General features: G+C 42.4%; 1 protein-coding gene across 1 annotated transcript; it reads right to left on the bottom strand.

The window, feature by feature from the left end:
* Window positions 1–9,444: 9,444 nt before the first annotated feature.
* On the bottom strand, window positions 9,445–26,712 carry METTL8 (methyltransferase 8, tRNA N3-cytidine). Its single transcript, XM_090041711.1, is given in 9 exon segments — window positions 9,445–9,477; window positions 10,901–10,965; window positions 11,065–11,171; window positions 14,300–14,439; window positions 14,772–14,835; window positions 18,665–18,714; window positions 19,313–19,707; window positions 26,623–26,681; window positions 26,683–26,712. Coding segments are annotated over 9 exon segments (936 nt in total). The 5' UTR covers window positions 26,706–26,712.
* Between the last annotated feature and the right edge of the window lie 1,061 nt (window positions 26,713–27,773).

Here is a 27,773-nt window from a genome sequence, read left to right as displayed (position 1 = left end):
ACGAATAGCACCAGAACACCTGGAGTGGTAAGGGCAGGGTATGGGGATGGAGGAGCCCTGTGAAGAGGCTAGGTGACCAGTTAAGTTACACTAAGAATCAGCTGATCTACCTCCCAAGATTTACATCTTCCTTTGGTTTCCCTTTAAAAAAAAAAAATACCAAAGGTGTGGCAAGCAAGTTCCAAAAGGGAGACCAATCAGTCCTGGCAGATTAGCTGCGACCTGCTGCTCAGTGAGAGCAAAGGACCTCTACAGCAAAACACCAATTCATATGCCCACCATTGTCAATTATTGTGATTTTATTGCTAGAATCATATTTGGTGTTTTCCATTAAGGCCCCAGCTCTTATGGCACCTAGGACACATGTGGCTACATGAGACATATAGGTGCCATTCATGAGAATCCCAGGTGTCATTTTTTAAAAAGTTTTTAGCCCCAATGACTGTAGAGAAGTCTAAAAACATGAAACATGGATACCCTACAGCTTCAAAGATCAACAGGCAAATAAGAAGCCCACATTTATTTTTTAATCATAGTTTTTAAGCCAAATTCATAATTTTGAATGTTGAGGTTGGCAATACTACACGCTGAATTTTACCTATGGGAGCAATTCAGTTCAAATTTCTGCTTTAATGGGAAATACGCCTATAACATTCTCCAAAGCTACCTGGTGTTATAGAGGGCATAACTGGCCTTGCTAGAAGTCCTAATGCGCTGACAACACAAAACAGAGTTAAAACCGCATAACTACAATAATTTCGGACGGTACCATTTGTACAGCCTTTTCTTGATTTTCTTTAGCAATAAAATGTATATATGATACTCAGAGTTCACAGATGCCATATAATAGTTACCATAGCTAATTCTACATGATCTTGCTATCTACTGAAACCATACCACATAACCTACAAAGTCCTATCCAGACCCCCAGACAGGAATTCAACCAAACATACAGAATTTTGAAATCTGGATCCAAAATACAAGCCAGATTTTTTCAATTAAGACTCTTCTCTTATAAGGATATGAAGCAGAACCCAAGATCCAAACAGCTCCAAACTTTCTTGGCACAGGTTCTAAATCTAGAACAAATTTAGCAACTTAGTGATTCTTTAGCTCAAGAAGAGGCTGGAGTGGATAGACATCCATTTTGATGGTACAGGAATAGTGAATGCTGCATTTGTGAAGGGGATTAGATGATCCTTGGGGTCTCTTCCAATCTTAGGATGCTAGCTCCAAATGGGGAAGAAAAAAAAACAACATTTTCCCCCAAAAAACTGTGACTCTGGTGCCACAGTCAGGATGTTCCTTCCTCCTTCCATCCCAATTTACTTACTCATTATTGTCAGACATCATCCACTTCAGGCAAACTGAACTGACTGATTCTTCAAAATGACACTTAACTATAAGCTTATCAGGGCACAATAAAACTAAGAGAGCCACTGAAGTGCTATAAATGTTTCCATATGTAAAACAAAATACCCAAGACCAGACTAGTAGAACACTGGGTTCAGATTCACCACCTCTTCTGGCTATGGCTCACACAACTGGACAGCTGTTTATGAACACCCAAAGATGCAACTCACCTATTTAAACAATGTTTCTTGCTGAGAAGAAAACAGAGGTTAAATGGTGTCCAACAATAAAGAAATGGAAAATGCATGTCAACTTGCACTTCTAAATCCTCAAATACAGTCATACTCTATTAGACATAATAAACCAATTTCATACATTTATCAAATTAACATACCTTTCATTCCTCCAATTTACCTTATCCAAATATCTGTTTATGAAAAGACAGGATATCAAGAAATTGATAGATGGTGTCAGACCAATGGTATATTCAGCTTTGTAACCAGGCTCTGATAAAAGCTAATACACCCAGATTGACTTTTTCTTCAGAAGAACAAGGTGGAATAGAAAATTATGGCACCAGCTTAACCATGAACTTTATGCCAAATTACATAAATATGAATTTTTGCATTGCGCAGGTCTGTGTGTGTGTTTGCATGCATCTCTCTCTCACTCACACTCACCTGGAAGGCATAGCCCTTTCTGAATCCTACTAACAGTCTAGCTCCAGTGATATCTTCCAACACTCTGTTTCTCAGGTTATTACATACAATGCTATAATGTATTCCCATTTATCAGTCTATTTCTTTGTTGATCAGCTTAATCAAATAAACTCTATTTCTTATACTATATAAAAGGGTAAATGGGACACTAAATTGAATAAATACTCCTGGATACTATGCATGATTTAAACGCCAGTCTATCTTCAGATGGAGCCTATTAATATTTCTAACTTTCACCATGTATTTTTGCTACATCTTTTCTGAGATATGGTGACCTCAACTGAACACAGAATGCCTCCCAAAATACAACAGATTTCTAAAGGCAGTACAATATTATCAGTACTTTATCCAATTTACACATCTTAAAGCTTTGCTTGCTTTTATAAACTACCAATACAGTGTAAACTGAGTTTCACTGAGCTGTTCATAAAACATGCAGAACTTTTCCCACTGTGGTTACAGCTAATTAAGAACATGGCAATGAATATGAACAGCCCAGATTATTCCTTGCAATATTCATTACCGCATTTTGTCAACAGTTAATTTAGTCTATCACTAAAATGCCCATTCACTCTGCTGTCCTCTGTCTGTCCCAATTCCTCACCATCTTCACTAACTTAAACAATTGTGTCATCTGCAAATTTCACCACCTCACTACTCACCCCTTTTTACAGTGGAGTTACATATGGGATGCATTTGGCTCACAGTGAACTAAATGATGTGAAAGATACAAGGCTTTGTTACACAGACATTAGTTTTACCACTCCCGCGGGACCTGGAGAAGTAGCCTGAGGCCTACGCCCTCTGGATTCATGTCTCTCATTAATTGAATGTTTGCGTTTGGCTTGCCTACTGTTTTTTTTAATAAAAAATGTTAAGGACAATGTTATTGCTAGAGATGGCTGTTAGAATCCCACATAAAAGCTCAAGGATTGCTCAGCTGTGGTTTCTTTTTAAACAACATTTTGAGCTTATATGTATTCATTTAAATTCTGTTGAACAGATGCAGGTATAACAGAAGCCAGGGTTGGGAGGAACTTCAAGGTGCTAATCTGGAGACAGTTTTGATTTAAACAGGACAATATCAGAACATATGGAGTAAATTTAATTGTCCTACCTTGCCTGAATAAACATCATCAGTGTTCAGACTTCTGTTATTTTTGCATTAGCTTCCCAGGAGGTTCAGATTGTAGCTTCTGTAACTTTATAGTTCTTGAAAGAAGGAAAAACATTTTTCCCCAAAAAAAAGAAGATGCAGGTGTATTGTAAACCTTCCTACACTGTTGTGAACACATACATATGGCACATCTAAACTACAACAAATAAAACATTATGTTTTTACTCTAAATTGAAATACCCTGGGCAAATATGGATGAGAAATGAAGTACATAATATTTCACCAAAAAGTGCTACGCTGTACTGCTGAGGGCTGGGTGGATAGGTACGAGGAGGACATACTTTGAAGATGGGCATGAAGAATTTGATTTGCTTTAGATAACTATTGTTTACTGTGACCATAGGAAAGTCACTTTGCCTTCTTTGACCTCACTTTCTCCAACTTAAACATGAAGGTACTGCTCGTTGCCTTCGTTTTGAAGTGCTTTGACATTTAGTAAGGAAAAATGCTGGATGAGACCCAGGGATTATTACTGCTGCTCAGATTAGAATTCCCTCTCTCTGCTTATACATGGGCTGTAGCAGGCCTAGACCTGCAGCAGGGAGCCACGTGTCCCCTTTTTTTAGCTCCTCCAAGGGTAAGCCACTGCCTTTTCTCTGACCTGCTACATTTTGATGTAATCAATTAAGCAAGTGGCTCTGGAGTCCTGGATGACAGGGGGGTTCCATTGGGCCACTTGGCTTCCTCCTTTCACATTTGTCCAGGCCCCGATTGTCTTAGCCAGGACCTAATTTGCTCTAGCTGCCAGGGCCTAATTTGCTCTACCTGCAAGCAACCTCCAACTCCTCTCCCAGTCACTCCTGGTCCTCTGGAGCTAGGGACAGACATTACACATAAACTAGTTTAAGTGATCAGAAACTGGTTTAGACCTGTAACAGAACAGACATTCAGTGAACATAAAACAGTTTGAAAATGGCTGAAACTGGTTTGAGATAAACCTGTTTGAATGTAGTATCAGACTTAACTGATTTGGGTCAAAATGGTATATGCAATGTCTGTCCCAGACCCCTTCATGGTTTAAGTTAAACCAGAGTGCCCCAGCATGCCAGATGCTTTGTAGCCCTAGCCGGGGCTCTCTGCTCCCTGGCTGGAGCTCCTGCAAGCACAGCAGGATCTACCTGGCTTCCCCTCCCTGCCGCCCCCCCTTCCCTGCTCAAGCAGGGATTCCCCCTCTCCCCTAGCACAGACCATAGTAGCCAGCATGTGGTATCATAGCTAATGCTGAGAGCTGTCTGTGAGACAGACCGGACAAACACAGACAGGATAGTGTCCACTTAGGGCTTTTTGGAGTTAATCAACAGGTCAGCTGGTCCCTCCATTCCTTCCTTGGAAAAAGTTGTTTAAGAAGAGCTTGAACTAATGAGAGAGGCTTTTGTTTTTCTGATGGACTGATAAATGCTCTATTATCAACTCCCTGCTGTGCTGGTCAGAAGCAGTGTGTACAACCATTTATTTAGCTCCTTCATGAATAAGCAAGAAACAATCTCCAGTGTTATGGTCATTTAATATTTTCTTCCACAAGAATCCTACCTCATTCTGTCCATATGATAGGCAGTGTCCACTTAATAAGCAACATTTCAATATCTTGCCTTTTCCTAATTGTCCTTTTTATTGAATTCAAAACCCAGTACATGGACTTATGTTTAAAAGTCCATAAATTCAGGAAAAGGTTCTGATTAAATTTAAAAAAAAATTGAAAACAAAAATCAAGGTGTTCATCAACGTCTCCCTAGTCCCTAAACTGTCTTATTTGCTACACACTATTCAAAGCCTGTTTTGAAAACAGAATTAATTCCTTCACAATAGTTAGAATTTATGCAAATCTGACCCTACAGTTTTTTGTAAGGCACCCATAATACTAAAAAGTCACACAATTTGTGATCACTTTTGAGGAGTTAAGTACACTACCATATGCAGATAAAGGCAGAATGGGATCTAATGAGCAATCCACACCATCGTGCCTCCTACCATGCTACACGTGCATGACAAGTGTAATAGTGGGATCATGAATTAGAATCCATCATGCCTTATTGCTGGTGCAGAGGGACCCAATAAGTCATAATGTCAGGAAGTAAGCTCCCACAGCTGGGAGTCCTCTCAGCTGATGTTATCTCCCAGCCATGAGGCACATTACTCAGCACTGCAGCTGGGACATCACATCAGCTGCTGTCTGCCAGGGGTGCATGGGCTCCCCTGCAGTTGTAAGCCCTGTCAGCTGGGAGTTCCCAGACTTGGAGGTGCACATGGACCCCCCCACCCCCACCCCAGCTGGGAGCTCTGATCAGCTGATGGGGCTCACAGCCATAGGTGTGCCTGGCTGCTTGTTCAATTAATGGTGTGATAGGAAGCAGCTACAAATTTATTACATGTATTTTGTCCAATAACTTTGTAACTTTTTCCTCTTTTTATCGTGCCATTAATTGATTGAACCTGTGGCCAGATGATCACTTGAGGCATGATTAACCAGTTAATCATGCCTGAAGCGTAATATGTAGATGGGACCAGAATTACACAGAAACTTTGGGACACAAACAGAAATAAAATTCAGTCACCCAGGAGAGCATTCAGTAGCTCTGATGCTGAGATCATACTTTCCTCCAATCTTCATTTCTTACCTTGCAACTTCCATTCTATCCATCCTCTTCTCCTTCTCAGTTCCAGTTCCCCTGCCCAAACAGTTCCAGTTAATCATCTAATCTAAAGTAACCTCCAGTCAACCCCCAATTTACAACCCCATTTTCCATCCCGTCTCTTCCCACTGACTCCCAGTGCCAACCCGTTTCTTTATCTAATCTTAGTGTCCCCCCATACTCCTTGTTTTTTAGCATTTTTGCTCAACCTATTCCTGTTCCCCCACACCTGGTCTCCTTATCAGGTCAGTCTCCCCTAATAACCTTTGCTCCATCCAACTAGTTGTCAGGCCCCATCTAATTACCCAGATAATTTCAGGCTCCTTTCCCATCTCTTTACCTGATGGGCTTTTCCCCTACAGGCAGAGTCCTGCTCACTACTTCCTTTTCCAGCTTCTAGGCCTCTTCTTGTCTAAATGGTCCTATTCTTTCTTACTTCAGCTTCCAGGACCTGTGTCCCTCTCACCTACAGCCTACATCTCCTACCCCACTTGCATGTCCAGTTTTTGTGCCTTTTGCATTTAAATCAGGCAACTTCTTTCTCCCTGTGCTCAGCCAAGTCTATGTGGAAGACTGTCAATGAGGGCATAAGAAAGATAGGCATACTTCTCTCAGTTCACTAACCTTGACTACAATAGCCCAGAACTTCAGCTGCTGTAAAAGTGATGCCTAGCAAGCATGCAGTCTTCAGGGAGCTTTACTGCAAAGCTCTTCCAAGCCTCTACTGAACATCTGTAAACTGATTTTTGGACAGCATAGTAACTTGTATTTGGTGCATTTTCATGGGGATGGGAAAAGGCATCTCCCTAACACAAAGGCCTTCCTTTTACTCCACAAAGCACAGAAGAAGGGGTTACAGCTTTTCAAAGAAAATGTTGCCTTTTTTTAACACAGGCAAAACTATGTATTTTTCTTTAAGCTTTGTCCTTGGAAAAAGCTAACCAGCTAAACCATCTTGCTTAAAAAAAAAGGGGGGGGATCAGCCTAAGGTAGACACCTAGCAGATAATTTCAACCTAAAGTTTATAGCTTGGCAAAGCAATAAGTAACTCAAGCAAGGTTTGGCAAACTTAATAAGCAATGCTATCTGCCCCACCTATATTATCCATTGATATACCCATCTCTCCAGAAAAGATCTCAATCTCATAGTTCCCTCAGTTATTCTGGAGCTCTTCAGTATGGATGTACCCAAGGGTTTTTAGTTTTATTTGTTCCATAACACAAAGCAACAATTTTAACTAAAAAAACTCCAAATCTATGTTTACACACACACACACACACACATACATATACGTGGCAGGGCACTGCTGGTGCCTGCCACTTTAAAGGCTGTGTCAAGCAGCCAGCAGGCGCTTGATTGCGGTGGCCATTTTAGAACCATGGCTGCCTACATAAACAGAGCAGTTTGCTGGTGGCAGGCAGGCTGAAATATTATCTAGCTAAACTGCCAAGATCTGCAGGTAGGAGTAGGATGCTTTTGGTCCTGGGCATGACCTAAAACTGCACCCTGCTGGGACTGGGTGGTCTGGTGGGGCTCCCACACCATTGGGAACTCTACCAGGAAATATCAGGCCAGTTACCACCCTGGTGAAAGGTGGGTTGGGGCACCTTAATAACCCCAGCTCCCACTTCTCTGGTGGGTTCCAGTGGTTCAGGGGAAGCTCAGGCCCAAGGGAGTCCTGAGGCAGGGCCCAGGTCAGTGGAAGGACCTGGAGCAGCACCCAGGCTCTTTTCGAGTCCTGTGGCTGTAAGAACCCTGGGAGGGGTCAGGCATGGCTATGGCCACCTGAGCCTCACAGGGTGTAATACCCCAGGCCAGAGGGCCAGGCAGGGCTCTGGCCACATAAGTCAGATGGGGCGGCAGACCCCAGTGAGCCCCAGTGAAGGGGCAGTGTGAGACGCACAAGTGGGGGGGCAGTGTGGGGGTATAAGACCCTAAGGCCAGCCACCTGAACCCCAAGGGGTGGAAGACCCCAGTGTGGAGCCCCAGCAAGGGGGCTGAGGACTTGGAGCCCAGTATGTGTTTGTTTGTCTGTTTGTGTGTACGTTTTATGAAAGGCCCAGTGCAAACCAGTGGTGGATGCCATCCATGAGGCTTGGACTGTGGTGTAGGGGAGGAATGGAGCTGCAGATAGTGCCCCCTGACATCAGGGCAAGAATGGGCAGCCTCCTGCCTAATTAGAACTAAATAAACAAGGCATGGCAGGTGAGTGAGGTGGGCAGTTGGCCCAGAAACAGATGGGCAGGTCAGCGGTGGACTAGTCCTGACAAGGTCCTCTGTACAATAGATATCAGTTTATCATGGAAAATCAGAGCTCCCCCTGCCCTCTTCACTCACCAGGACATGGGTCCAGCTGCAGTCATCTCCACTCCACTGCTTTGTGGCACTGAGCAGCCCTGATATGCTGATGCCCTGAAGCCCTGCCAGAGGGGGCTGCTAGCTGCCAGGGCTATGGAGTCAGGGAACCAGATCTACAGCCCCCTGCTCCCTGCAGCCCCATCTACCACCCGCTGCAACCCCATCTACCACCCGAGGGAAGAGGTGGCTGCTGCAGCGAAGCAGAGCCTGGCTCCCTATCCCTCACAGCTAGCATGAATGGAGCAGAGCTTATTGAGGGGGAGGTGGATGCAGACTGAAGGCTGCGGGCTTGGGTTCCCTCCAGGGCCTAGTGGGCAGGAAAGCAGAGCAGGGCCAGGCAGGGAAGCTTGTTGCCAATGCTGGGAGCTGTGCATCACCATGATAAGGTGCCCCCTGCCTGCCTGGCAGCAGCAAGGGACACAACCCCACGCTGCCCACCCTGCTGCTGCTGGGCAGGCAGGGGGTGCCTTGCCATGGTGGCGAAGGGCTCGCAGTAGTGTCACCAAGCTTGTCCACCTTGCTCTGTCCTGCTGCACTGGGTTCTGCCTGCTGGGCTGAGGTGGCCCTGGGAGAGGGCAGAAGGGCAGGGAGCCTGAAGCCTGCAGCAGGAAGCCTGCTACCACCCCCACTTTGCACACAAATCTGGGGAGTATGTGCCCCCCATGCTCCCCCAGGAGTGCACGCAGCAGTGGGGAGCCACCCCCAAGACAAGCCACCTGCAGCTCTGTCCTGCTCCCCTGCCACACATTCTGGCACTGGACCCCAGGCCCCACACACCAACCTGGCTGAGCCCCAGCCCCAGCCCTACTCCCTTCTTCCCTCCCTCACTATGGAGGCCTCAATTTCTGCTCCCCTCCACCTTGCCACCACCATCAGACTTACCTGAAGGGAGCTGCTCTCCAGGCTGCCTGGTGGCCACATGTATGTGCACACACGTACAAGGCACTCCCTGTTAATTACCCTTCTCTCACACCCCCAAGGCCCTTGCAAGCTGGAACTCTGCCAGCCTACAGACGAAACCCACTGTTTCCTGCATTTTTCTTCTTTAAAGGAGAAAATGTCGGTTTTTCTCCTTAAAATGAGATAATCTCGGTTTTACTACATTTTTCCATGGCAAACTTAAAACCTAGGTCCCTGCCATCAGGATCATCAACACTTTGGCATGTTTTAAATAATTTACCTGCATAATGAGTCTATCCAGTACTTCTTATCCTGTGGAACCAGGCATATTGTGAAGGTGCTGTAAAGAAGAACCATATAAAGTAGGACTGTCAAATTTTTTTGGTCCACAGATCAGGACCATGGACTCCCCTAATCCCACCCCCATGCTGGACTCAGTACATGCAGTGTGCCTCCCTCTCCACTCCCACATGCAGCATCTGCCCTGGTCAGTCCAGGAGCCATGCTTCCGCGCTGCACATGGTGCCCCCTCCTTTGGCTGGTCCGGGACTGGAGGAAGGGTGTGGGGGAGGGGCTGCTGTATGATTCCCAGAGCAGACATCATATGCAGTAGAGTTTCTGGAGCAGACACCACCTGCAGTGCATGTCCTAGACTCTGTGCACAGGGTCAGTCCAGATCCAAGGGCAGCACTGAATGCTGGACAACAGGACTCCGTGGGCCAGATACAGGCCACAAGCTGTATCTTTGACATATCTATAATAAAGGAAGTATTTTTATACTACCATGGATGTCATTCACATATCAATGAATTTAAGATTAGAACATATGGGTAGTTATGATCTATCTTTTACAAAGTGGGTAGAGAGAGCAAACTTTTCCCTACACCTTTTGTTTTATGCACATCTACACACTCCTTAGATAGGTTCAAAGGGCAGTGGGTACTAGTCAGCATTTTCTGACTGGTATCCCCTCCTTAAAGCATTTTCTGATCGGTAAACACCTCCTTCATTATTAGTTTTCATCCTCTGTCCCAAGAATTTAGTTTTATACAGTTAGCAGCCTCCCCCTAATCCTTGAGGGGTTTTCAGCTGGACATAGGCCTGTACTTGTATAACAGAAAGACCTGGTCTACAAATAGACCCCAAAGGTACAGTCAGTCCCTAAAGGCCATTTAGTTAAGAAAATATTTTTAGAGACCTGATTTTGATCTTGTGTCATGGTTAACAGCATGCAAGGCAGTTATTCTTGTGTAAAATTGAAGTACAGACAAAATTGGGCCCAAAGTCAGTCAAAACCGCTATAACAACTTTAGACCTATTTCTTGCTTAAACAAAAATCAATCCATGTTTCGCAAATCTAAAAAATAAAAATGGACTAGATACTTTTTATGTGTTCCTCAAGATCAGTTTATGCTCTTTCTGCTGACTCTATGAGAGCTGAACAGATATAGAGCAATGATGCTGGTGCAGAGACAATATTTATGCAAAGCACATAAACACTATGGCTGTTAAATAAAAATAGCCAGACTATATCTTCAGCTTCAGCAGAACAAAGCTAGGGAAGGAAACTGAAATCTTCCTTCTGTAAAGATCTTTTAAAAAAATAAATTTCAAGTTTGTGAAAAAAGGGAAAAATCAAATAAGGGGGTCTATGAGAATTACAAGTCTTTTAAGTAAGAACTTTAGCAACCCTAACAATCTCAAGAGACACTTAGTACTCTCCTATAAAACAAAAAATCATTTTTGTTGCTTTTGCATCATACCTTTGTAAATAAATAAGCTCTAGTACCATCTCCTTGGACATTAAAATTCTCTGACAAACAGTGGCCTAAGATAGAAAAAAAATGTAAAAAGACGGACTGTGATTTAACAGATATAAACAAGCTGAAAAACAAATGCTGAACTAAAAGAAATCTCTAGACAATACCTTTTTTAAAACAAAGCTGTGTTGTATCATATCTTCCATAGTCTCGAAAGAACAACATCTCTCCAGGTTTCAGTAATTTAGTCAGTCTATTTACAACTCCTTGCAATCTTCAAAAACAAATATGATACTGGTGAAATTCCAAAGATACTTGCTTTATTTAGCTGCTTGGTCCAACATGTAGGTTTCTGAGGCCTCAGAGTAAAGAATCTCCTAAACACGCTAGATGCTAACAGCCTCAGTACAAAAAACAAGAAGAGAGATTCACAAATGGGGGTGCAAAGGGACACAAATTTAAACATGATGGAGAGAGGAATCAAGTTCTTTCCTCCTCTTAAACAAAAGTTAAAGGATGGATTAATGTAGGGTTCTTGAGATCTGGACCTCCATGGTTAGAGGAAGGCTGAAGTAAGTTACAGGCAAAGCAGCAGAAAGAAACGTGGCATAGAGTGAAATAAACAACCATCTGCCTGACTGAATGGAGTGGATCAGGCCATCTTTCTAGGTAGGAAGATAAAAGACTAAAGCGGGAAGGGAGAGAAAGGCAGATGGGAATCCATCGAATCTCTGTATCTAGTTATCCAGCTAATCTGTCTATCTAGGTGTTCATACCAGGCATATAATTGTGCTATGTGTACGTCTATCCTCTGGGAATGGAAGGGAGACTAAACTGCACTTGTGGAGGGGAATCCAGTAGAAGAAACCAATCTGGACATATTGGTGGAGGGTGGGGGGAACTCAGTGTCACCCTAAAACAACTGTGGTATAATAAAGCCTTCTTGAACACAAGGGGTGAGCACAGATGGTATCTGAAGCACAATCCCTCTTGGGGCTCCTTCTACAATGTTGCAACTCATGCGCTGATGCTTGCCTGGGGCTATACCTAATGGCACAAACTAGCCCCTGAACAGCAACACTGAAGAAGTCCAACTTACTCCCACTGATGTTGAAGGTGCTGACTATTTCTGACTTTCAGGAGGTATCTCAGGAGAAAAAGAAAATTATGAGCCAAGAGGAAGCATGTAAAAAGAGAATTTGTTCTTTTATTTTTAACTTAAGCATGGGATTTCCTTAGAAATCAAATATTTAAAGGACGTGTTTGAACACACACAGCCAGCCCCAATATTTCTGCCCTAACAATAATGGGTAAAGGGACAAAAATAGTCAGCAAAGAGAGTTAGGCACAAAAACAAAGACTCTGCATAGGCGAATATGTCTTTTGGGCATTTACAAGGAAATCTGGACAAAACGTACACATATATGTATAAAATGGAAATGTTCTGAAAAATATGACCCAGTAATAGCACATTCAATACAGGGCACAAAGAAGTTTGACACCTTCCAAATTATCACTTGGTTTTGAGACCAACTTCAGAAGGGGCTGCTAGTAGAACTTTGTTTCTCAAAATCCAAGATAAGCAACAGATAAAAGGAGAACATAGAGGCTTAAAGCGAAATAGTACCTGATGGTTTCTAAGGCAGTAAATACAATGAATACCTGATGAACTGACCTTTGCAGATATCCAGGCTCATTTATTTGAGCCTCTTAACTATCATTTTATTTGTCATCTCTCAGATTTCAAACTTCTAGACAGTTTCTATTAAGAGCTCTTAAGAGCAAGGGTCTAGATTACAGTTTTCTTTATGCTATCACATTACTTTGACATGATGCCTATAATGAATCTGGTATCTTTTAGTACACGTATGTCAAACCTGTCTGGCTCACAGTGCTGCTTATGGGCTCCATCCAGACCCACCTCTGGTAGGAGGGCAATTGGCAGTGGCATTAACTGTCGTGTCATCTCAGGGAGCGGCAGGGATTAACTCAGCTATTTCTCGCCTAACTGCTGTTGAAAAGCTTCCCCAACAGAGCTCTACCCTAGAATTCAGTGGCAGGCTCTCCCCCTGCTCACCCTACCCCAAAATTCCTGGCCCTTCTGGGAGCCCCACAGATCAAGTGACATGGCGCTGCAAGATGGATTCTGCCTGAAATCCATATACTTAACACCTCTGATTTTAATACATAAACCTTTGGAGACTGCATTACACTACAAAGATTACTACACAAAGAGATATCTTCTGGCTCCTAAACTTCAGGGGGAAAAAACCCTTATGCTCAAAGGGTTAATGTGAGGACGTCCCCAGGAATTCTGATTGAACATTCAGTTATTCTTTCTAGTGGCAAAAAGGTGCAATAAAATATATTTGGTCTAAAACTTTGCCCACTGCACTCATGTAGATTTGAATCCTCTGTTTGAATTGTGTTTGGAATATGCACCCAGGCTTTGCAAAACACACTTCTGCATATGACTTGTGCTCATCTTTGAACAAACAGGAAGGAGAGATATCCTATATAGGAAGATCTTTTTCAGCAAAAAGACTAATAATTAATAACTCAACCACTCAGGCAAGGACATAGCTCTCAAATGTAAAAAAAAAAAAAAAAGAGGTGAATACTGTTCTATTGTTTGCTGAGTACATGGAAGTCCATTTGCAATGCAGTTCATAAAGCAAAAATCCTACCATTATAGGTACAATATGCATTTCCTTTTGTACAGTCTGGATAAATGAGGAACTAAATTGCAGCATTGAACTGGTGAGTATGAATTACATATACCCTCTGGTATTTTTTCCACTGAAGATATTTTCAAAATTAGTCAGATTTAGGAACAAAAAAGGTGGTTCATTAGATACTGAACATGGCTTTAGTAGCAAACCTGAGAGCTTCCAACATAATATTGTGCATGAAAATTAGATTAAATGTGTTTAATCCAAACAAGCCACACACTCTTAAATGAATTTATATTTAAGAGGCCAGCACATATGCACTTGTGTGCAACTAAATCAGCAGCCCAGACCTTTATCAACATGTTGTAAGATGCTAAATCAAGGATGTTTGTTTTATGATCACCAAGAGAAATTTCCCTCTGGGAGACTAGGAGTCTGTTCCTGAATTTGTAATTTTCTTGATGCACTGTCACTTTTAATAGGTATGTGTCTTACTAGAATACACTCATTTCATTTTGATGGTGACAGGAGCCTCACTAATGAAGTAGTTTGACCAGCTTCTCTCACACATCTGAAAAGGGGAAATGGCATTTAAAATGCCCTGTATTATGCAAAATATAGCATGCTAAATAATAAATTCAAGATTCATCATCTTGCTTTGATATTCTTGAAAACCACTAGTGATAAAAGAGCCTTAACCCATTTGCTTTGCCCTTTAGTCTTCATTTACCTGTCAGGATGAATAGCAGAGAGCACAAAGGCAAGAAGAATGACATCCAAGATCTCATCTGGAAAAGGGTAGGGTAAAGCATCACCACACACATCATGAACAAAGGCAGAACACTAGGCTGGATTGTAGGATGAGTGTGACTGTCAGGATAAAGATTAAGAGAAGCATCAAGAGAATAGCAGTGGTTAATACATTTAGCATGACTCAAGAAACGTTTTTTCAATTATTCCGTTTTGTAAAACATTTCACATAAAGCTGATTCTGTTCTGGGATCTTGTTCAAGCTGCGAGACAGGCTTACTGACAGCATTCATTCTCTCCAGGCAGAGCAAGACTTTGTTCTTTGGAGTATTGAAAACTCCAGTGTTGTCAGAATCATAATACCCCATTTCAAAAGGACAGTTTTCTTATAGCCTTCTGTATTCCAGGCTTATGGGGTACACCACACTCTCAAAAATGAACACATTAAATACCTTTACCAACTCCACTGCTCCTGAAGCAAAATCACAACAGTACAGAAAGCCCCCAGGTGCATCACTAGGAACACAAAATAAACAGTGATTAAGGAATTGCTATTGTAAAGGATAAGAGTCTATGTTGATGGTCACAGAACAGAACGAGGCTTCTTGGGGGACTCTGTAAGTTTGCAAGGCAGCAGTGGGTACACTGAGCAAATGAGTCAGATCTGAAAGAATACTTGCCAACTACTGGTGAAGTAGAGCAGACTCATAGACTTTTCTGCACTGCCCAATAGCCAAGGAAGAAGTGGTAAAGAAGATGGTGTTGGATGGAGTTAGAGAGCCATAAATAGTTGTGATGGTACCCTGATACTGCATTGTGTTAACATATGACAACAGGTCCAAATTTTACTGTGAGGTTGTTTGGTTGCTCTCTGCAGCTCCACTAAGATTCTCTAGCACTGGTCCATACATGTCATATAATCAGTAACAGGAAAAACATTTATTTTCCTGCAATTAAGATAATTATTTATCAACAGTCCTGAAGAGGTCTAGGTATCCTGATTCCCAGGTATCAATTGTGCTGGGTTTGATCTGACTGTGTGGTTTTGATTGTTTCCTTCCATCACCTATTGCCTTCTTAATCAAATGCATGTTATTTTCCTGTAATGTTAGAACCCTTTCCCTTCACATCCACTACAAAGCCACCTTTTCCCTCACACCAAACAATGCAAGTGACACAGAGTTTTATCAACTCTTTCACAACCAGCATAAGAAAAGGTGAGCAGAACAGAAGCTAAGCTACTGCACAAAGAGGATTAGCCCTCAGAAAATTCATTAATTTCTCCTAAAGTGCTATGGATTTTGGACAGGATGTTATGGCAATAGAATGAAGTGAACTTGTCCCTCTGCCCAGCAGGTATTCCAAATTATACAGTTTAGTAGAGGCTATGTATAAAGTATCAATAGGAGAACTCTCTTGGACCTAGAACACCCATCCAGAGCAAAACCTTTATCAGTTTTGCAACTACTAACCAGATAGGTCCATGGATTGTAAAATGCATCTTCTAGCATGGGCGAGGGCAAGCAGCTGAATTTCTGATTGTCCTTGAGTGACCATGAGGGTTTATTGTTAATACTAGCCAATTGCCCATCAAGAATGATGGGCAGGGGGTGCAGGAGGGGTCAGAAACTTGCATCCAGCTCCCCCCATTCCATGTCGGGGTCAAGCTGGGTCCAGCGCGCCCCCTGCCACCCTCCCTGCTGCTGTTTTGAGGCTGAAGCTGCTCTTCCCATCCCCCCACCCCCTTGCATTGCCCCGGGTCTGTTGGTCTGCCCCCCCCTCACTCCTGCGAACTGACTTCTCCCCCACCTGCTCCTTCCCTCCCACGCTGCTGTGTCGGCCCAGCCCTGCTGCTCCCCCCAGCACTAGGAGGGAGCAGTGCAGAAGAGAGAGAGGGGACAAGGCCTGCAGTGCTGGCCTCAGTCCCACCCTTCCCTATTTAACGCCTGCAGGAAGCGGGGGGGGAAGGGAGGGAAAAGGGTGATGGACTTGTCCCCCACAAAAGCATCCCAACCCTGCTCCCCCCTGCGCTGCTGCCACTACTTCCAAGGAGCAAGGGGGATGGTCCACCTGCAGGGAGCAGGGCAGGGGAGGTAAGGCTAGCAAAGCTGGCCTTGCACCCCACCCCCATCCCCTGTGTCCCCATCATCATGGCAGCGCTCCACCACCTCCTGTCCAAATGCTGCATTTGCGCTCTGATTGGTTGTTTCCGTCAGCTCAGTAAATGTCTTCACTGAAGTGGAGCTGTCTGTTTGCTGCTTGAAACTTCAGGTTGCACTGGACCTCCCCAGAAGAGGTAAAGACCCTCTCTTAGGAGCAGAACTAGATGCAAGTCAGGGCCATAGAGAACCAGAGAGCAGGAGGGACTGAATGGTTAGGGTCTAATAGTGAGAATGAACTTGGGCTTTGCCCTGATTTAGAAGCCTGGGCTGGCTTTGCGTGGCAGGGAGGGGGAACATAGCCCATCAGAACTGACTGACCTAGTTATCTAAATGACTCGGTCATTAGGATGTATAAACAGATGATCAGAGAAAGCAGGAAGAGAGCTTAATGAAAAGTTTCCAATCAAATAACAGGTATAAATCTGGTCTGGATGGTTATCCCACTGTTGATTTATGTTAAAGAAGCAATATCTGTGTAAAGAACCATTGCTTTTATTTTTAATTTTGGATGATAAAAACATATACATCCATATTCCCAAAGAGATGAATTTTTTCTTTCAACCATAATATGATCCCAGCTGTTTCTACCTACTTTCTTGTATGTAGACAAAAGGCAATTTTTATGATACCAAATATAGCCTAAGTCCTACTTAGATATAAGGATGCATGCCTTTGAATAGGTAAGGTTGCTGGGTTTGTTCTGGGCAGTACAGGAAAGGCTGTGAGGTAAGGTGTTTCAATACACCTATCTGGTCACATGTACGATTTGCATATAAACTGAAATCACCACCTAAAATATTGACCAATAAGATTCATATTATGAGAACTCTTGCATTAAAAACATCTCTTGTTTACTAAATATCAATCTGAGTTTTTTCTCATATATGTACCCAATATGTTTCTCTCATACTTTGTTTTCCCTAGTAACAAAAGTTTCTTCTTTCATTACATGATGTTTAAGGGATAAAAAATGTTTGGTCTGGTAGTGAGACCTACATACCATTCCAAACACTTAAACCCACTGCCTGTGTACTCTTGGCAGGGCACTTAATTATCTCTATGCCTCAGTTTCCATGTCTGGATAATGGTGTGCTTCTATAAAACAGAAGTTGTAAGCCTATCATAGAATTTTTATCGAGGAAGAAAGCCAGTATGGAAATGGAAACTAATAGTATTTGTCTGTGGAACCAATACTAGCTTTTGGAGAAAAGAGTTGAAAGAAGTCTCGTCTTTCCTCTGATCTGTGCGCATCTCTTCCAATAAGTGCTAAGCACATACATGGCAAAGAAAATGTGCTTACCTCCTAAAACAGAAGCTGCTAAGCAGATGGGATGGCAAGGCTCAAGGGATTAAGTAATGCAACACGGAACTTCTCTTCACATTACTATAAGCTGACTCCATTTGATAGACAATAGTGAAATTCAGAAGTGATGCAGGTGGTCAGGGATAGCACTCACAACATCTTGCAATGTGCATGGCACTGTCATTCATGTCACCAGTGAACGTGACCCCAGATTCTGTTTGGTGGCTATTTGGTAACTTGTGTGATAACAGTGAGTGCCTTATGGAGAAAAAAACCAAAACCAAAAACAACTACCTTCATAAGATACTCCTGCTCACTGGTTCTAGGACAGTCCTGAGGAACTTCATGGGGAACATTATACACTGCACCTATCAACACTGTCCTGCATTCTGTAAGCAAAATTCCCTGGTATCTACAGCAATCAAGTCAGATTTTTTTTAGGAGCAAACTAGCTTAATACTTTTGTTTAGTTAACATAAGACAGGGCTGTCCAACTTAATTGCCTTTCAGGCCAGATCTGATCTTCAGGGCTTCTTGCAGGTTGGAAAACCCACCCTCAGCAGTTGCCTGTCAGAGAGGCTCCTGGAGCTGCAGCCTGGACACAGATCTGGCACCCAGAGGTGAACACTGCAACCGCTAGTGCCCTGCTTTTTCCCTGCAAGTCGAGTTGCTAGCCGTGACTAAAGACCCTGAATTTGGTGTCAAGCAAGGAGGTGAGTGGGTGAATGGCAACTCTGAACCCCTGGGTTCCAGAGTTGTACCAAATCAGTGTACAAACAAGCACTGCATGCCCCACTTTAACCCTTCCCAGGCTACCAGTTGGACAGGCCTGGCATAGGGTATGGATTTGGAGGAAGGGGTGGTGGCTGGCACAGCTTACCGTGGAGCCTTCAAAATAGGAAATACACTGTTTCCAGCATGACAACCAACCTGGAACTGAAGTCGAAACAAACAAAAATAAACAAACAAAAAATAAGGCTTAACTCAGAATTTTTGTTCAAAATCAACCACAAGAATTATAAAAGTTTAAAACAGGGAGAAGAGGCTTTCTTTTGCTGAACACCCCAACACTCAAAACATGGGTCCTAGGGGCCAGGATCAGGGCCTAACTTCTCAGTAACTGGAGCAGTCATCTCTCAGAAGTAGCTACACAGGAAAATACAGCTTTTTTTGTACAAATTTGCTGTTCTGGGACAAGACACTAGCTTATACAGAACAAAAGTATATTCAGCTGCAAAATTCTTAAGGAATTAGAAGTCCACCTCCCAATGACTTTAATTGGAAACTGGACAAGTCCCAGATCCCCAACAGTATTTAAGTACCTAACTCCCAGTAGAACTAGGTATCTAAATACCTTTGGAGATCTGAGACCTGTTTTCTTTAGGTTCCTCTGAAAATTCCAGCCAGAAGTTAAAGCTGGTATTGTGAATAGTTGGTAGTTATTGACTGAAAAATTACTTCCTAGCATTACATTTTAAACAATCGCTTCAAGCTGTAGATTACATGTGAGAAGCTTGCAGTGCAGTACCTCTAGTATTCTGTAAGTAGCATTGTTACCAGGGAAAAATTCTAGCTTCCTAGGTCCTTTTTCAGAGTTCATGTGATGCTTGTCAACAACAGATTCCATTTGTCTTTTGGTGTATGTACATCCTTGGACAGAAGTAAAACAGTCCTCTGAACTGTTCTGGCAAGAATATTTGTCTTCTTTCAACATTCCAGGAATAACTGCAGATATGGCATGGCTTACAGCATTCCTGTTTACATGATCTTGATCTTTTCCCTCTGTTTCCATCCAATTTCTCTTTCCTTGTGGAAGAATTTCTGGAAACTCCAGAAACAGCCAATTATGATCCTTGAAAAAGTTATTTTTATGAGTCTTGCAAAATGCATTCCAACATTTGCTGGCTTCTCAATCATATTGGTCTAGAATAAAAAAAAAAGAGTGAAATATCAATGTTTACAAGAATTATGAAACATAACATGACTTTAAACTGGAAAGGGGCTGATCGCTGCACTAACATTTAAGAAATCTGATGTTTTCCACATGGAACTTCTTTAAATCAAATATCAAGGCTTCAAGCCCAATCCTTGTGCCCTTGCTCAAGCAAAATACCTGCTAAGATTAAAAGGTTTTACCTGAATAATGACTGTAAGAACAGTTTTTTTGTGTGTTCTATATTTATTCTGTAGTATAAAGGAGAATATTATGAAAATACACAATTAAAAGCTTATTAGGAAAGTTAGATCCCTCTCAGGCTTCTCTTCTGTGTGCAAGAAACACTCCTATTAAGTACAACCAATCCCCCTCCCCCCCAGCCTCTCCTCTCCATGCTGTTGTCTTTATTTTTGCAATAAGAGCACACTGTGTTATCTCATATTCAGTTAATGGTCCACTGTAATCCCCAGGTCCTTCTCTGCAGTACCTCATTTTAGCTAATAATTCCCCAATCTATATTTGTGTGTGCAATTATTCTATTCCAAGTGCAGGAACTAGTACTTGATTTTGTTGTTGAATTTCATCTGTTTGATTCAGAACATTTCTCCAGTCAATCCACATCATTCTGCATCCCAGCCTTACCCTCCAAAGTGCCTGCAACTCTACCCAGTTTGGTGTCATCTGCAAGTTTGCTAAGCATGCACTCAGTCCTCTCATCCAAATCATTTATGTTAAGAGATACCAGTCCCAGGATAGACCCCTCTGAAACTCTGCTTGATAACTCCTCTAAACTAGCTATTGATGACTATTCATTAAGTAGGATGATCCAGGCATCAAGTTACATATTTATACAGTTTTATACATTTTTTGTGTAATGTTCTTAATTTAAGGGTAAGAACAGATGACATACTGTATTAACTCAAATACAAGATGAGTTTTTTACCCAACTACCATGGAGAAAAAAGAGCCTCATCTTAAATTTGTACACAGTGAGACCCCACTAAATATACTGTCTGTCTTTAAACTGCTACTAAAAAGCAGGATGTGCTCAGTAATGGAAACTGACTATGAAGTTGATTAAATGCAGTCAACACTGAACATGACTATAAAATACTTAGCCCACATTTGGCAAACACGTTAATGGGAACCTACCACAAGGGTAGGATAGTGGAACTCATTTGAAGTTGGGTAATGCCCGTTGAATGCAGTCCCCTTCAGTACCTACTTTTTTCAAATGAGCCATGACACTGAATACATTTTGACTACTTCTTCACTCCCATAGCTAAGCTACACCTTTCTTTCCCATGTCCAATGATTCCTGTTTCTTCACCAGCCTTAAAATTTCACCAAACTGGGCCAAACAGTTCATCCAGAATCACTGTCATCCTCTGTTTCAGCCTGATGTATATAATTAGTGTGGCCCTGCTCTCCAAGAGGTAGAGCCAGACCAGGTCACCCTGTGGCTCATCCGCATATACATTTTTGGAGGATCCCAGGACACATGACAAGAACACCCAGTTTCAGGTTGGAGGAGGGGGGTAATTAGTACATGTTTCCTTCTGGGGGCGTGTATCTGGAGTGCACACACATAATGAGCAGTGCTGAGCTGTGGGATCACCATGGCTGCAAAAGCTGTTGACTGGTGGGGCCTAGCCCAATGAACTACATGGTAATGAACTTTTGGCTTTGGATAAGTTTCATGCATAGTTTGTGTTATATATAAGTAGGTGCCAAAATGTTACTTAAAAGTGTGTTTATGAAGTACCTGTGCTAAAACTTGCAACAGTTTCAAAAAAGGTCAAATACATCAATTTTGGATGTACTAAGTCTATGGGTACTATATGCAAATTACTACAGCTATGTTCATTTCAAGGTCATTTTTTTCAAGTTTGTTCCTCCCTTCTATGAGCTCAGGGAAAGCAGGGTCTGACAGTAAAAGGGGGAGAGGGGGGAGGAGAGGAGCTGCAGGGGGGAAGAGGTTGTGGGGAAGAAGTTGAGGTTCAAGACTAATTCAACACACACCTCCAATATTAGATTCTATGCCTGGAATATTATATCAAATTTATAGGGAGCAGGGTTTTGTCCATTCCATTGCTCCCACCTCCAGGGAGCAGGGTGGGACCAGCTGTGCTGGCCTATTCCCGGCCTTTGAATAGGCCTATGTGCTGGCCTATTCTCCGTCCCCTGTGTCCCCACCATCATGGTGGCACTCCACCGGCTGCCAGCTCCTTTTGGAATACTTGTTCACACTCTGATTGGCTATTCATCAGCCAGTCAGAGCACGATAAAGCATTACAGACAGACAGAATGAGACTTAGGCTTTTACAATATTAGAATATATACAATCTTTTCTCTTTTCTGATTTATGAATGTCTATGAACAACCATATGTTTCTTGCTAAAAGTATTATCAAAAGTACAGTCCTTTAGAGCTGTGCTAGCCAGTCCCCCTACACATATCTACTAACAGCACTTACTCTTTTAGCCCTACCAGCAATGTACTGTGATACCTGTGATGCAGCAGCAACACTGAAGTTACTTAATCTGAAAATACTTTAACAAGATTTGCAAAGTTACAGCCCTACACTCAAAAATTCTGCTCTCACAATCAGCTTCTGTATTATCTGATACATAATTTAACAAATGTTCTGAACCATCTTTATACAGCACCTCTTGTTATTAGTCACATCTCTCCTATCACCGTCATTTGAAAAGAATGCTGCCTACAATCACTCCAGTATTTCAAAGTTAAACAGAACTAAGAATAGCCATTAGAGATGCTTGGATTAGACAGACAGTGGGAAGTGCCAAGAGGGTGGCAGAATGCTGAGTACTAAACTTTTGTATAATTCTTTAAATAACATTTAACACATCAAACTATCTTATTAAAGGGTGAGACCCAGCCATGCTAAGTAATAGTGCAGAACTGTTTTACACTGCAAGTGCCAAGTTAATTGAGGTCATATACACTAGATTTCAATAGTCTGTGGTTCACATAAAATTTATTCTGCTCAATGATAAAAATGCAAAACCAAGCCTCCTGCTCAAAAGATTCTTAAATCTGTTAGATTCAACATCTTCCCCAAAAGGTCTGATCAAAACCCTTGCTTTTAGCTCCTCAGTAATTTTTTCTAAATCTGATCACTTGTTTAATAAATGAAGAAAATGGCTAAAATTAAAACCTTGAAGATTCTAGTACTGAATTATTAAGCAAATTCTGAAACAATGCTAGCTTGTTGGCCAGGCTTTTTTTTTAATACTATCCTTCCTTCATTGTACAATATCCGTATGTGTAGCATCGCTGTCAATTAGTTTTCCTACTAATGTTATAGAAACTACTATTATTAAATTAATTTAATTAACAATTTCTTTATGAATTCAGCAAATGATACAGAGCAGAAAGATTACACGTCAAATTCAACCTAATGCTACTGTGCTACTGCACAGCATTCTGGCTGAGAAGCAGCATGGGGTAATGAAATTTACACTAATGAAAATGTTAACTTTCCGTTCTCAGTTCCTGAAAGTTTTTTTTATGAAGGGACTGTCAGGCTGGACACTAGAGGTTTGTGTTCATTTTATTTATTTTATGAACCAGTTCATTTATAGAGTTTGTAGAGTTTTTCAAAACATGAAAAAGCATAATGTTTCTTGGTACTCCAAGCATCTGAAGCTAGGACCAGGAAGAAATCTGTTTCTTCATGGGGGGCGGGTTTCTTTAATGGAATCTTTTGTGCAGCAGCTTTCTGCTGCAGCCATGCTTGAGAAGAGGCTGGACATGCTAATGAGTCAACCAAATGCCTGGAAGTGGGTTCATCAGTCTCTTCAGTTTTTGCTTTTCGTGTTGAGGTTGGTCAGAGCTATTCTATTTTCATGATATTTCAATATTGTGGGAAACTGTCATTTTTTCCCCCCTTACTGCGGTTTTCAAGGCCCTAAAATAACCTGCTCATTAGCTTTGGTCTAGTTCATTGTTAACATAAATAGGCCAAAATGTGCTATTACTTGCAGTGGGAAGCTGGAGCTTTTTACCAGCAATACTCACCTATTCAAGTCTTAAACAGTAAAGCATTCATAGAAAATGTCCTTGGATTCTTACATTTCTTGGCGTTAAGCAAATGCTTGTTTTATTTCCAATGAGTGCAAACTAAGTTCTAATTGATTTTAGATTATGAGGAAGAATGTTATGTGAACCATAGCTTAGTTTCCAGCTGTGTGTTCATTTTCAGTGTTTTAGCTACAAAAATGAAAATATTAGAGGTGAAGTCTAGAAAAATAAACATTGTCTTCATGGTCTTAGATAAAAAATAAGAGAAAGGGAGAGAATTTAAAAGGACAGGATGATAGGATAGCCCTAGAATAGGGTCATATTTCAGGCTGGTAGGCAAAGTTGTTCCCATTAACCTTGAGGGGAAATTCAAGCCCTATTCTCAGTGTATTAAACTGCAAAGAGATAAGTGGCACTAGAAAAAAAAAATCCCTTGGTCACATGGAATTAAAAGTGAGGAAGAGCACAGTGCAGAAGATATATTCACAAGAAAGTTAAACATGCTTCGACCTGTGCCATAGCAATATCAATTAAAATGTGGATATTTCAACAGCCCTAGAATCTTTGAAACACATTACTGCCCCAGTGCACATATTTTAATTGTTTCCAGAATAGCTTTTAATAGAAAATAGATTACCACCCTCTAAGATAAATGCTGCAGTAGGTTTAAAGCCCGGTTTCTTGGTTACATGAGGTAGACAAAACAAACCCAGGACCCTGGATTTCTTGCATCCTGAGCCCTCCCTTCACTTATCCCAGTCAGTGTGCATTTAAATACATCCTATGATATTGTTCATCACAATGTGTAACATAATCTGATCTGACTTTCCTACTGCCTTCCAATGTGTTAAACTCTATGTTGCATTGGCTACAAAGGACCAACTCACAGGATCATCATAAAATTCTAATTTATTGGATGGATGCAAAAGTCAGACCATAAACCTTGCTGCTGATCCCCCCCACCCCCCAACACACACACACGCAGTGTAGCTAGCTTTGAACACTAAGCACCAGTGTCAAGATATACCTATCCCCAAGCGCTAGAGTCGATGGCCAGTTGAGGCTTCTTTCAGGGCGATGTTGCTTCAGAAGGGGGCCACCGGCTGGTCCTTTTGGCTGGACAGGCAGGGTGCCGGTCAGGTCAAAGAGGGCACCATTGGGGGTAATTCTTCACTTCCTTTTATCCCCCTCTGGCAGACTTTGGTGACTCCCCAATTCTTGGGCTTACCCATTCCAGGGGTCATTGACCTCTAGGGGCGTCCCTCCTGGTAGCTCCTGGATGGTAGCTGTCAGCCACAGGGGTCATATCCACAGGTTCATGCAGTCTCAGGAGTCTGTTGATGTATTTTGACTGATTCACTGCCTTGATGAATAGAGCTCTGGAAGTGGTTGATCGGGGTATTTCAGCCCCAAGAGTCTGTTTCCAGCATTGATTAGTTCAAACCAGGGCTTCAGCACCTTTAACAGTGAAGTTTCAGGGAGTTCCTGGCTCTGTATTGATTCTTTTCTCTTCTTGGTCTGAAGTGTTGTAGGTGTTAATTGCCACTTCTTAGCTTGTTTATCCAGACTAGCTACTGTGTTACACAACCAACCATGATTCATTCAGGGACCCACTCCATACAGAGATTCCTGCCCCTCCTAACACTGTTACATGGTACACCTTACGTTTAAACTTATTTGTATTTATACAAGCTCTATTTTCACTACAAGTACACCTTATATAAAAATAATGATAATAATATAATAAAAGAAAAAGAGAAAGCATCCCCGAAAGGGGGCAACTATTGCAAAAGGGGCTTTTGCAATATGGAGGGCAGGGGGGCAGGCAAAAAGGTTTCTTGCTACAGTTGCATACCTGCATGGAGGGAAAGAGCAGATTTCCAGTTATGGGTGACAGAAGTTCATTTGTGATGCAAATTCACAGAACTATGGAAATTCCATCATTCTCATGCCTCCAGCAGATGTGTCACATTCTTTGCTTACCTGCCCAGAGAAGCATCATCTACAACCAGGTCCAAACCCTGAGAATTTTCTCTATTTACTCTTCTAGACCTCTCCACCAAGCCACAGTCCCTCTGAAAGCAGGAATATAAAGTTGCTGCTGGAGCGAACGACAGAACTTTCTTAATTGTTAAAATAGGTCAACTCTATCACTATGGAACCTCCATCACTGGAAGGTTTTAAAAGAAAATTAGACAAACAGTGACTGGAATGGTTTTGGCAGAGATGATCCTGTTTTGAGCAGGGAGCTGGATTTAGGTGGCCTTCTGAGACCTGTTCCACACTATCTAACTCTGAATCATGCAAGGCAATGCCATCTATGAAGAACTAAGCACTGTGATGCTGAAACCCTCTCAGCCTAAGCTGCCTCGGACATGCAGTAGGCAAGAAGTCCTTCTCTGGTCACCTAAAAAAGCAGCACTGGGCACAGCCCACTGAGCTGGTCTGCAACCAAATTAAGACACTCCTGTAAAAATCTTACCCAAGAACTTAGGGCTTCATAACCTCAAAATCCTTGTAACCTTACTGCTTTCCTCCACTGGCAAGAGTCTTAACAATCACACGAATTTTAATCTGAAGTACAGCAAAGGACAGGAATCACAAATCAGGTAATTGCAGATTGCAGATTTCATCCCATTAGACTAAGAACCTGCTGCCTCAGAGAAAGGTAACAATTCTCCAAAAGGATAACTAAGTGTCTAGTTAAAGGTGCATACTTTGGGAGAAACTTCCCAATGTTAATAAGACAATAAAAAAGAATGAGCAAAAACCGATTTAATCAGGGAAAAAAACAATAGATAAAAGGAGAGCATTCTGGAAGTAGTAAAATAGCTTAAGCATTCTGGATCTGTTACCTTGATCTTCCAGTTGAACTTTCACAACCGAGTTCTCTGCTACTTTTTTCCCTGGCTCTTTCTTCTTCTTGTGACCACTGCATGTGGTCCCTGCAAGAAGACAGTTGGAGAACCTGCCTTTGAATATGATTTTTTAAAACCTTTTTTGGAGGTTGGTCACAAATTAGCTAGACTGTATATTCCAGTGTCATACAAGTACATTCTGGTGCAAGCTGTTTTTTCAGACAGTGCCGAAGCAATCTGGAACTCCTACAGTTCTTATGTTTAGTTCCTTTGCTTTGTTCTGAATCCCAGCAGCCCCTGTGCCAACAGATAATATAATGTCCTCTCCTAACTGTACATCCCCATAGCTGATCATTTGAATTACTCTGTGGTATGTTGTCTTCTTATTGCTCTCTCTGTGCAACATTCTGCAGATTTCCCTTTCCTCAGTGATTTGTTCTCATATTGGCCAGGATGGAAACTAGTGCTGCTTTTTATATTTTTGTATTTTAAAGAAATTTGTCTTGCTAGCCTGCATTTACCTAAACTTTCCTGTTCTTGTTGAGCTGATTTGTTTTGTTGGAGTGAAATATTTTGTTATATTCCAACTAGCGCCGTCTGTTAATCACAGTTAACTTACGCAATTAACACAAAAACAAATCAATGTGTTAATTTTTTTAATCACACACATCATTTTGACCAGCAGAGAGGATCAGCTCTGGACCAGCTGGAGCCTGTGTGCACAGACCCAACCCTAGCTTGCCCTGAGCCTGCTCCAGACTCACCCACCCATACTGAGCAGTGGCAGCAGCTGGGCAGAAGCTGCTACTTGGCATGGGGGTAAAGCAGCCCTTCTCCTCCTCATTACCAGGCCCAGGCTGCCCTGAAGCTTCTCTCCACTGCCATCACTGCCACCTCTATCCTGCCCAGTGAGGCAGTCATGGCAGTGCAGAGGAGTTGCAGGGCAGCCCATACACAGGCTCCGGGCAGCTGCAGCAAGGGCCCAGAAGCGGTGAGGGACCGCTTTTCCCCTGTGCCGAGTAGCAGCTACTGCCCGACTGCTGCTGCTGTTCTGCATGGGCAGATGAGTATGGAGCAGGTGCGGGGTGGGCCAGGTTTGGAACTGTTTGCATGGGTTCTGGCTGCTCCACTCCGGCCAGGGTGAGTCT

The sequence above is a fragment of the Crocodylus siamensis genome, chromosome 4, assembly GCF_052110815.1.
Source record: "Crocodylus siamensis isolate JL-2025a chromosome 4, ASM5211081v1, whole genome shotgun sequence".
Taxonomy (NCBI): Eukaryota; Metazoa; Chordata; order Crocodylia; family Crocodylidae; genus Crocodylus; species Crocodylus siamensis.
This window is presented reverse-complemented; position numbering and strand designations above follow the sequence as displayed.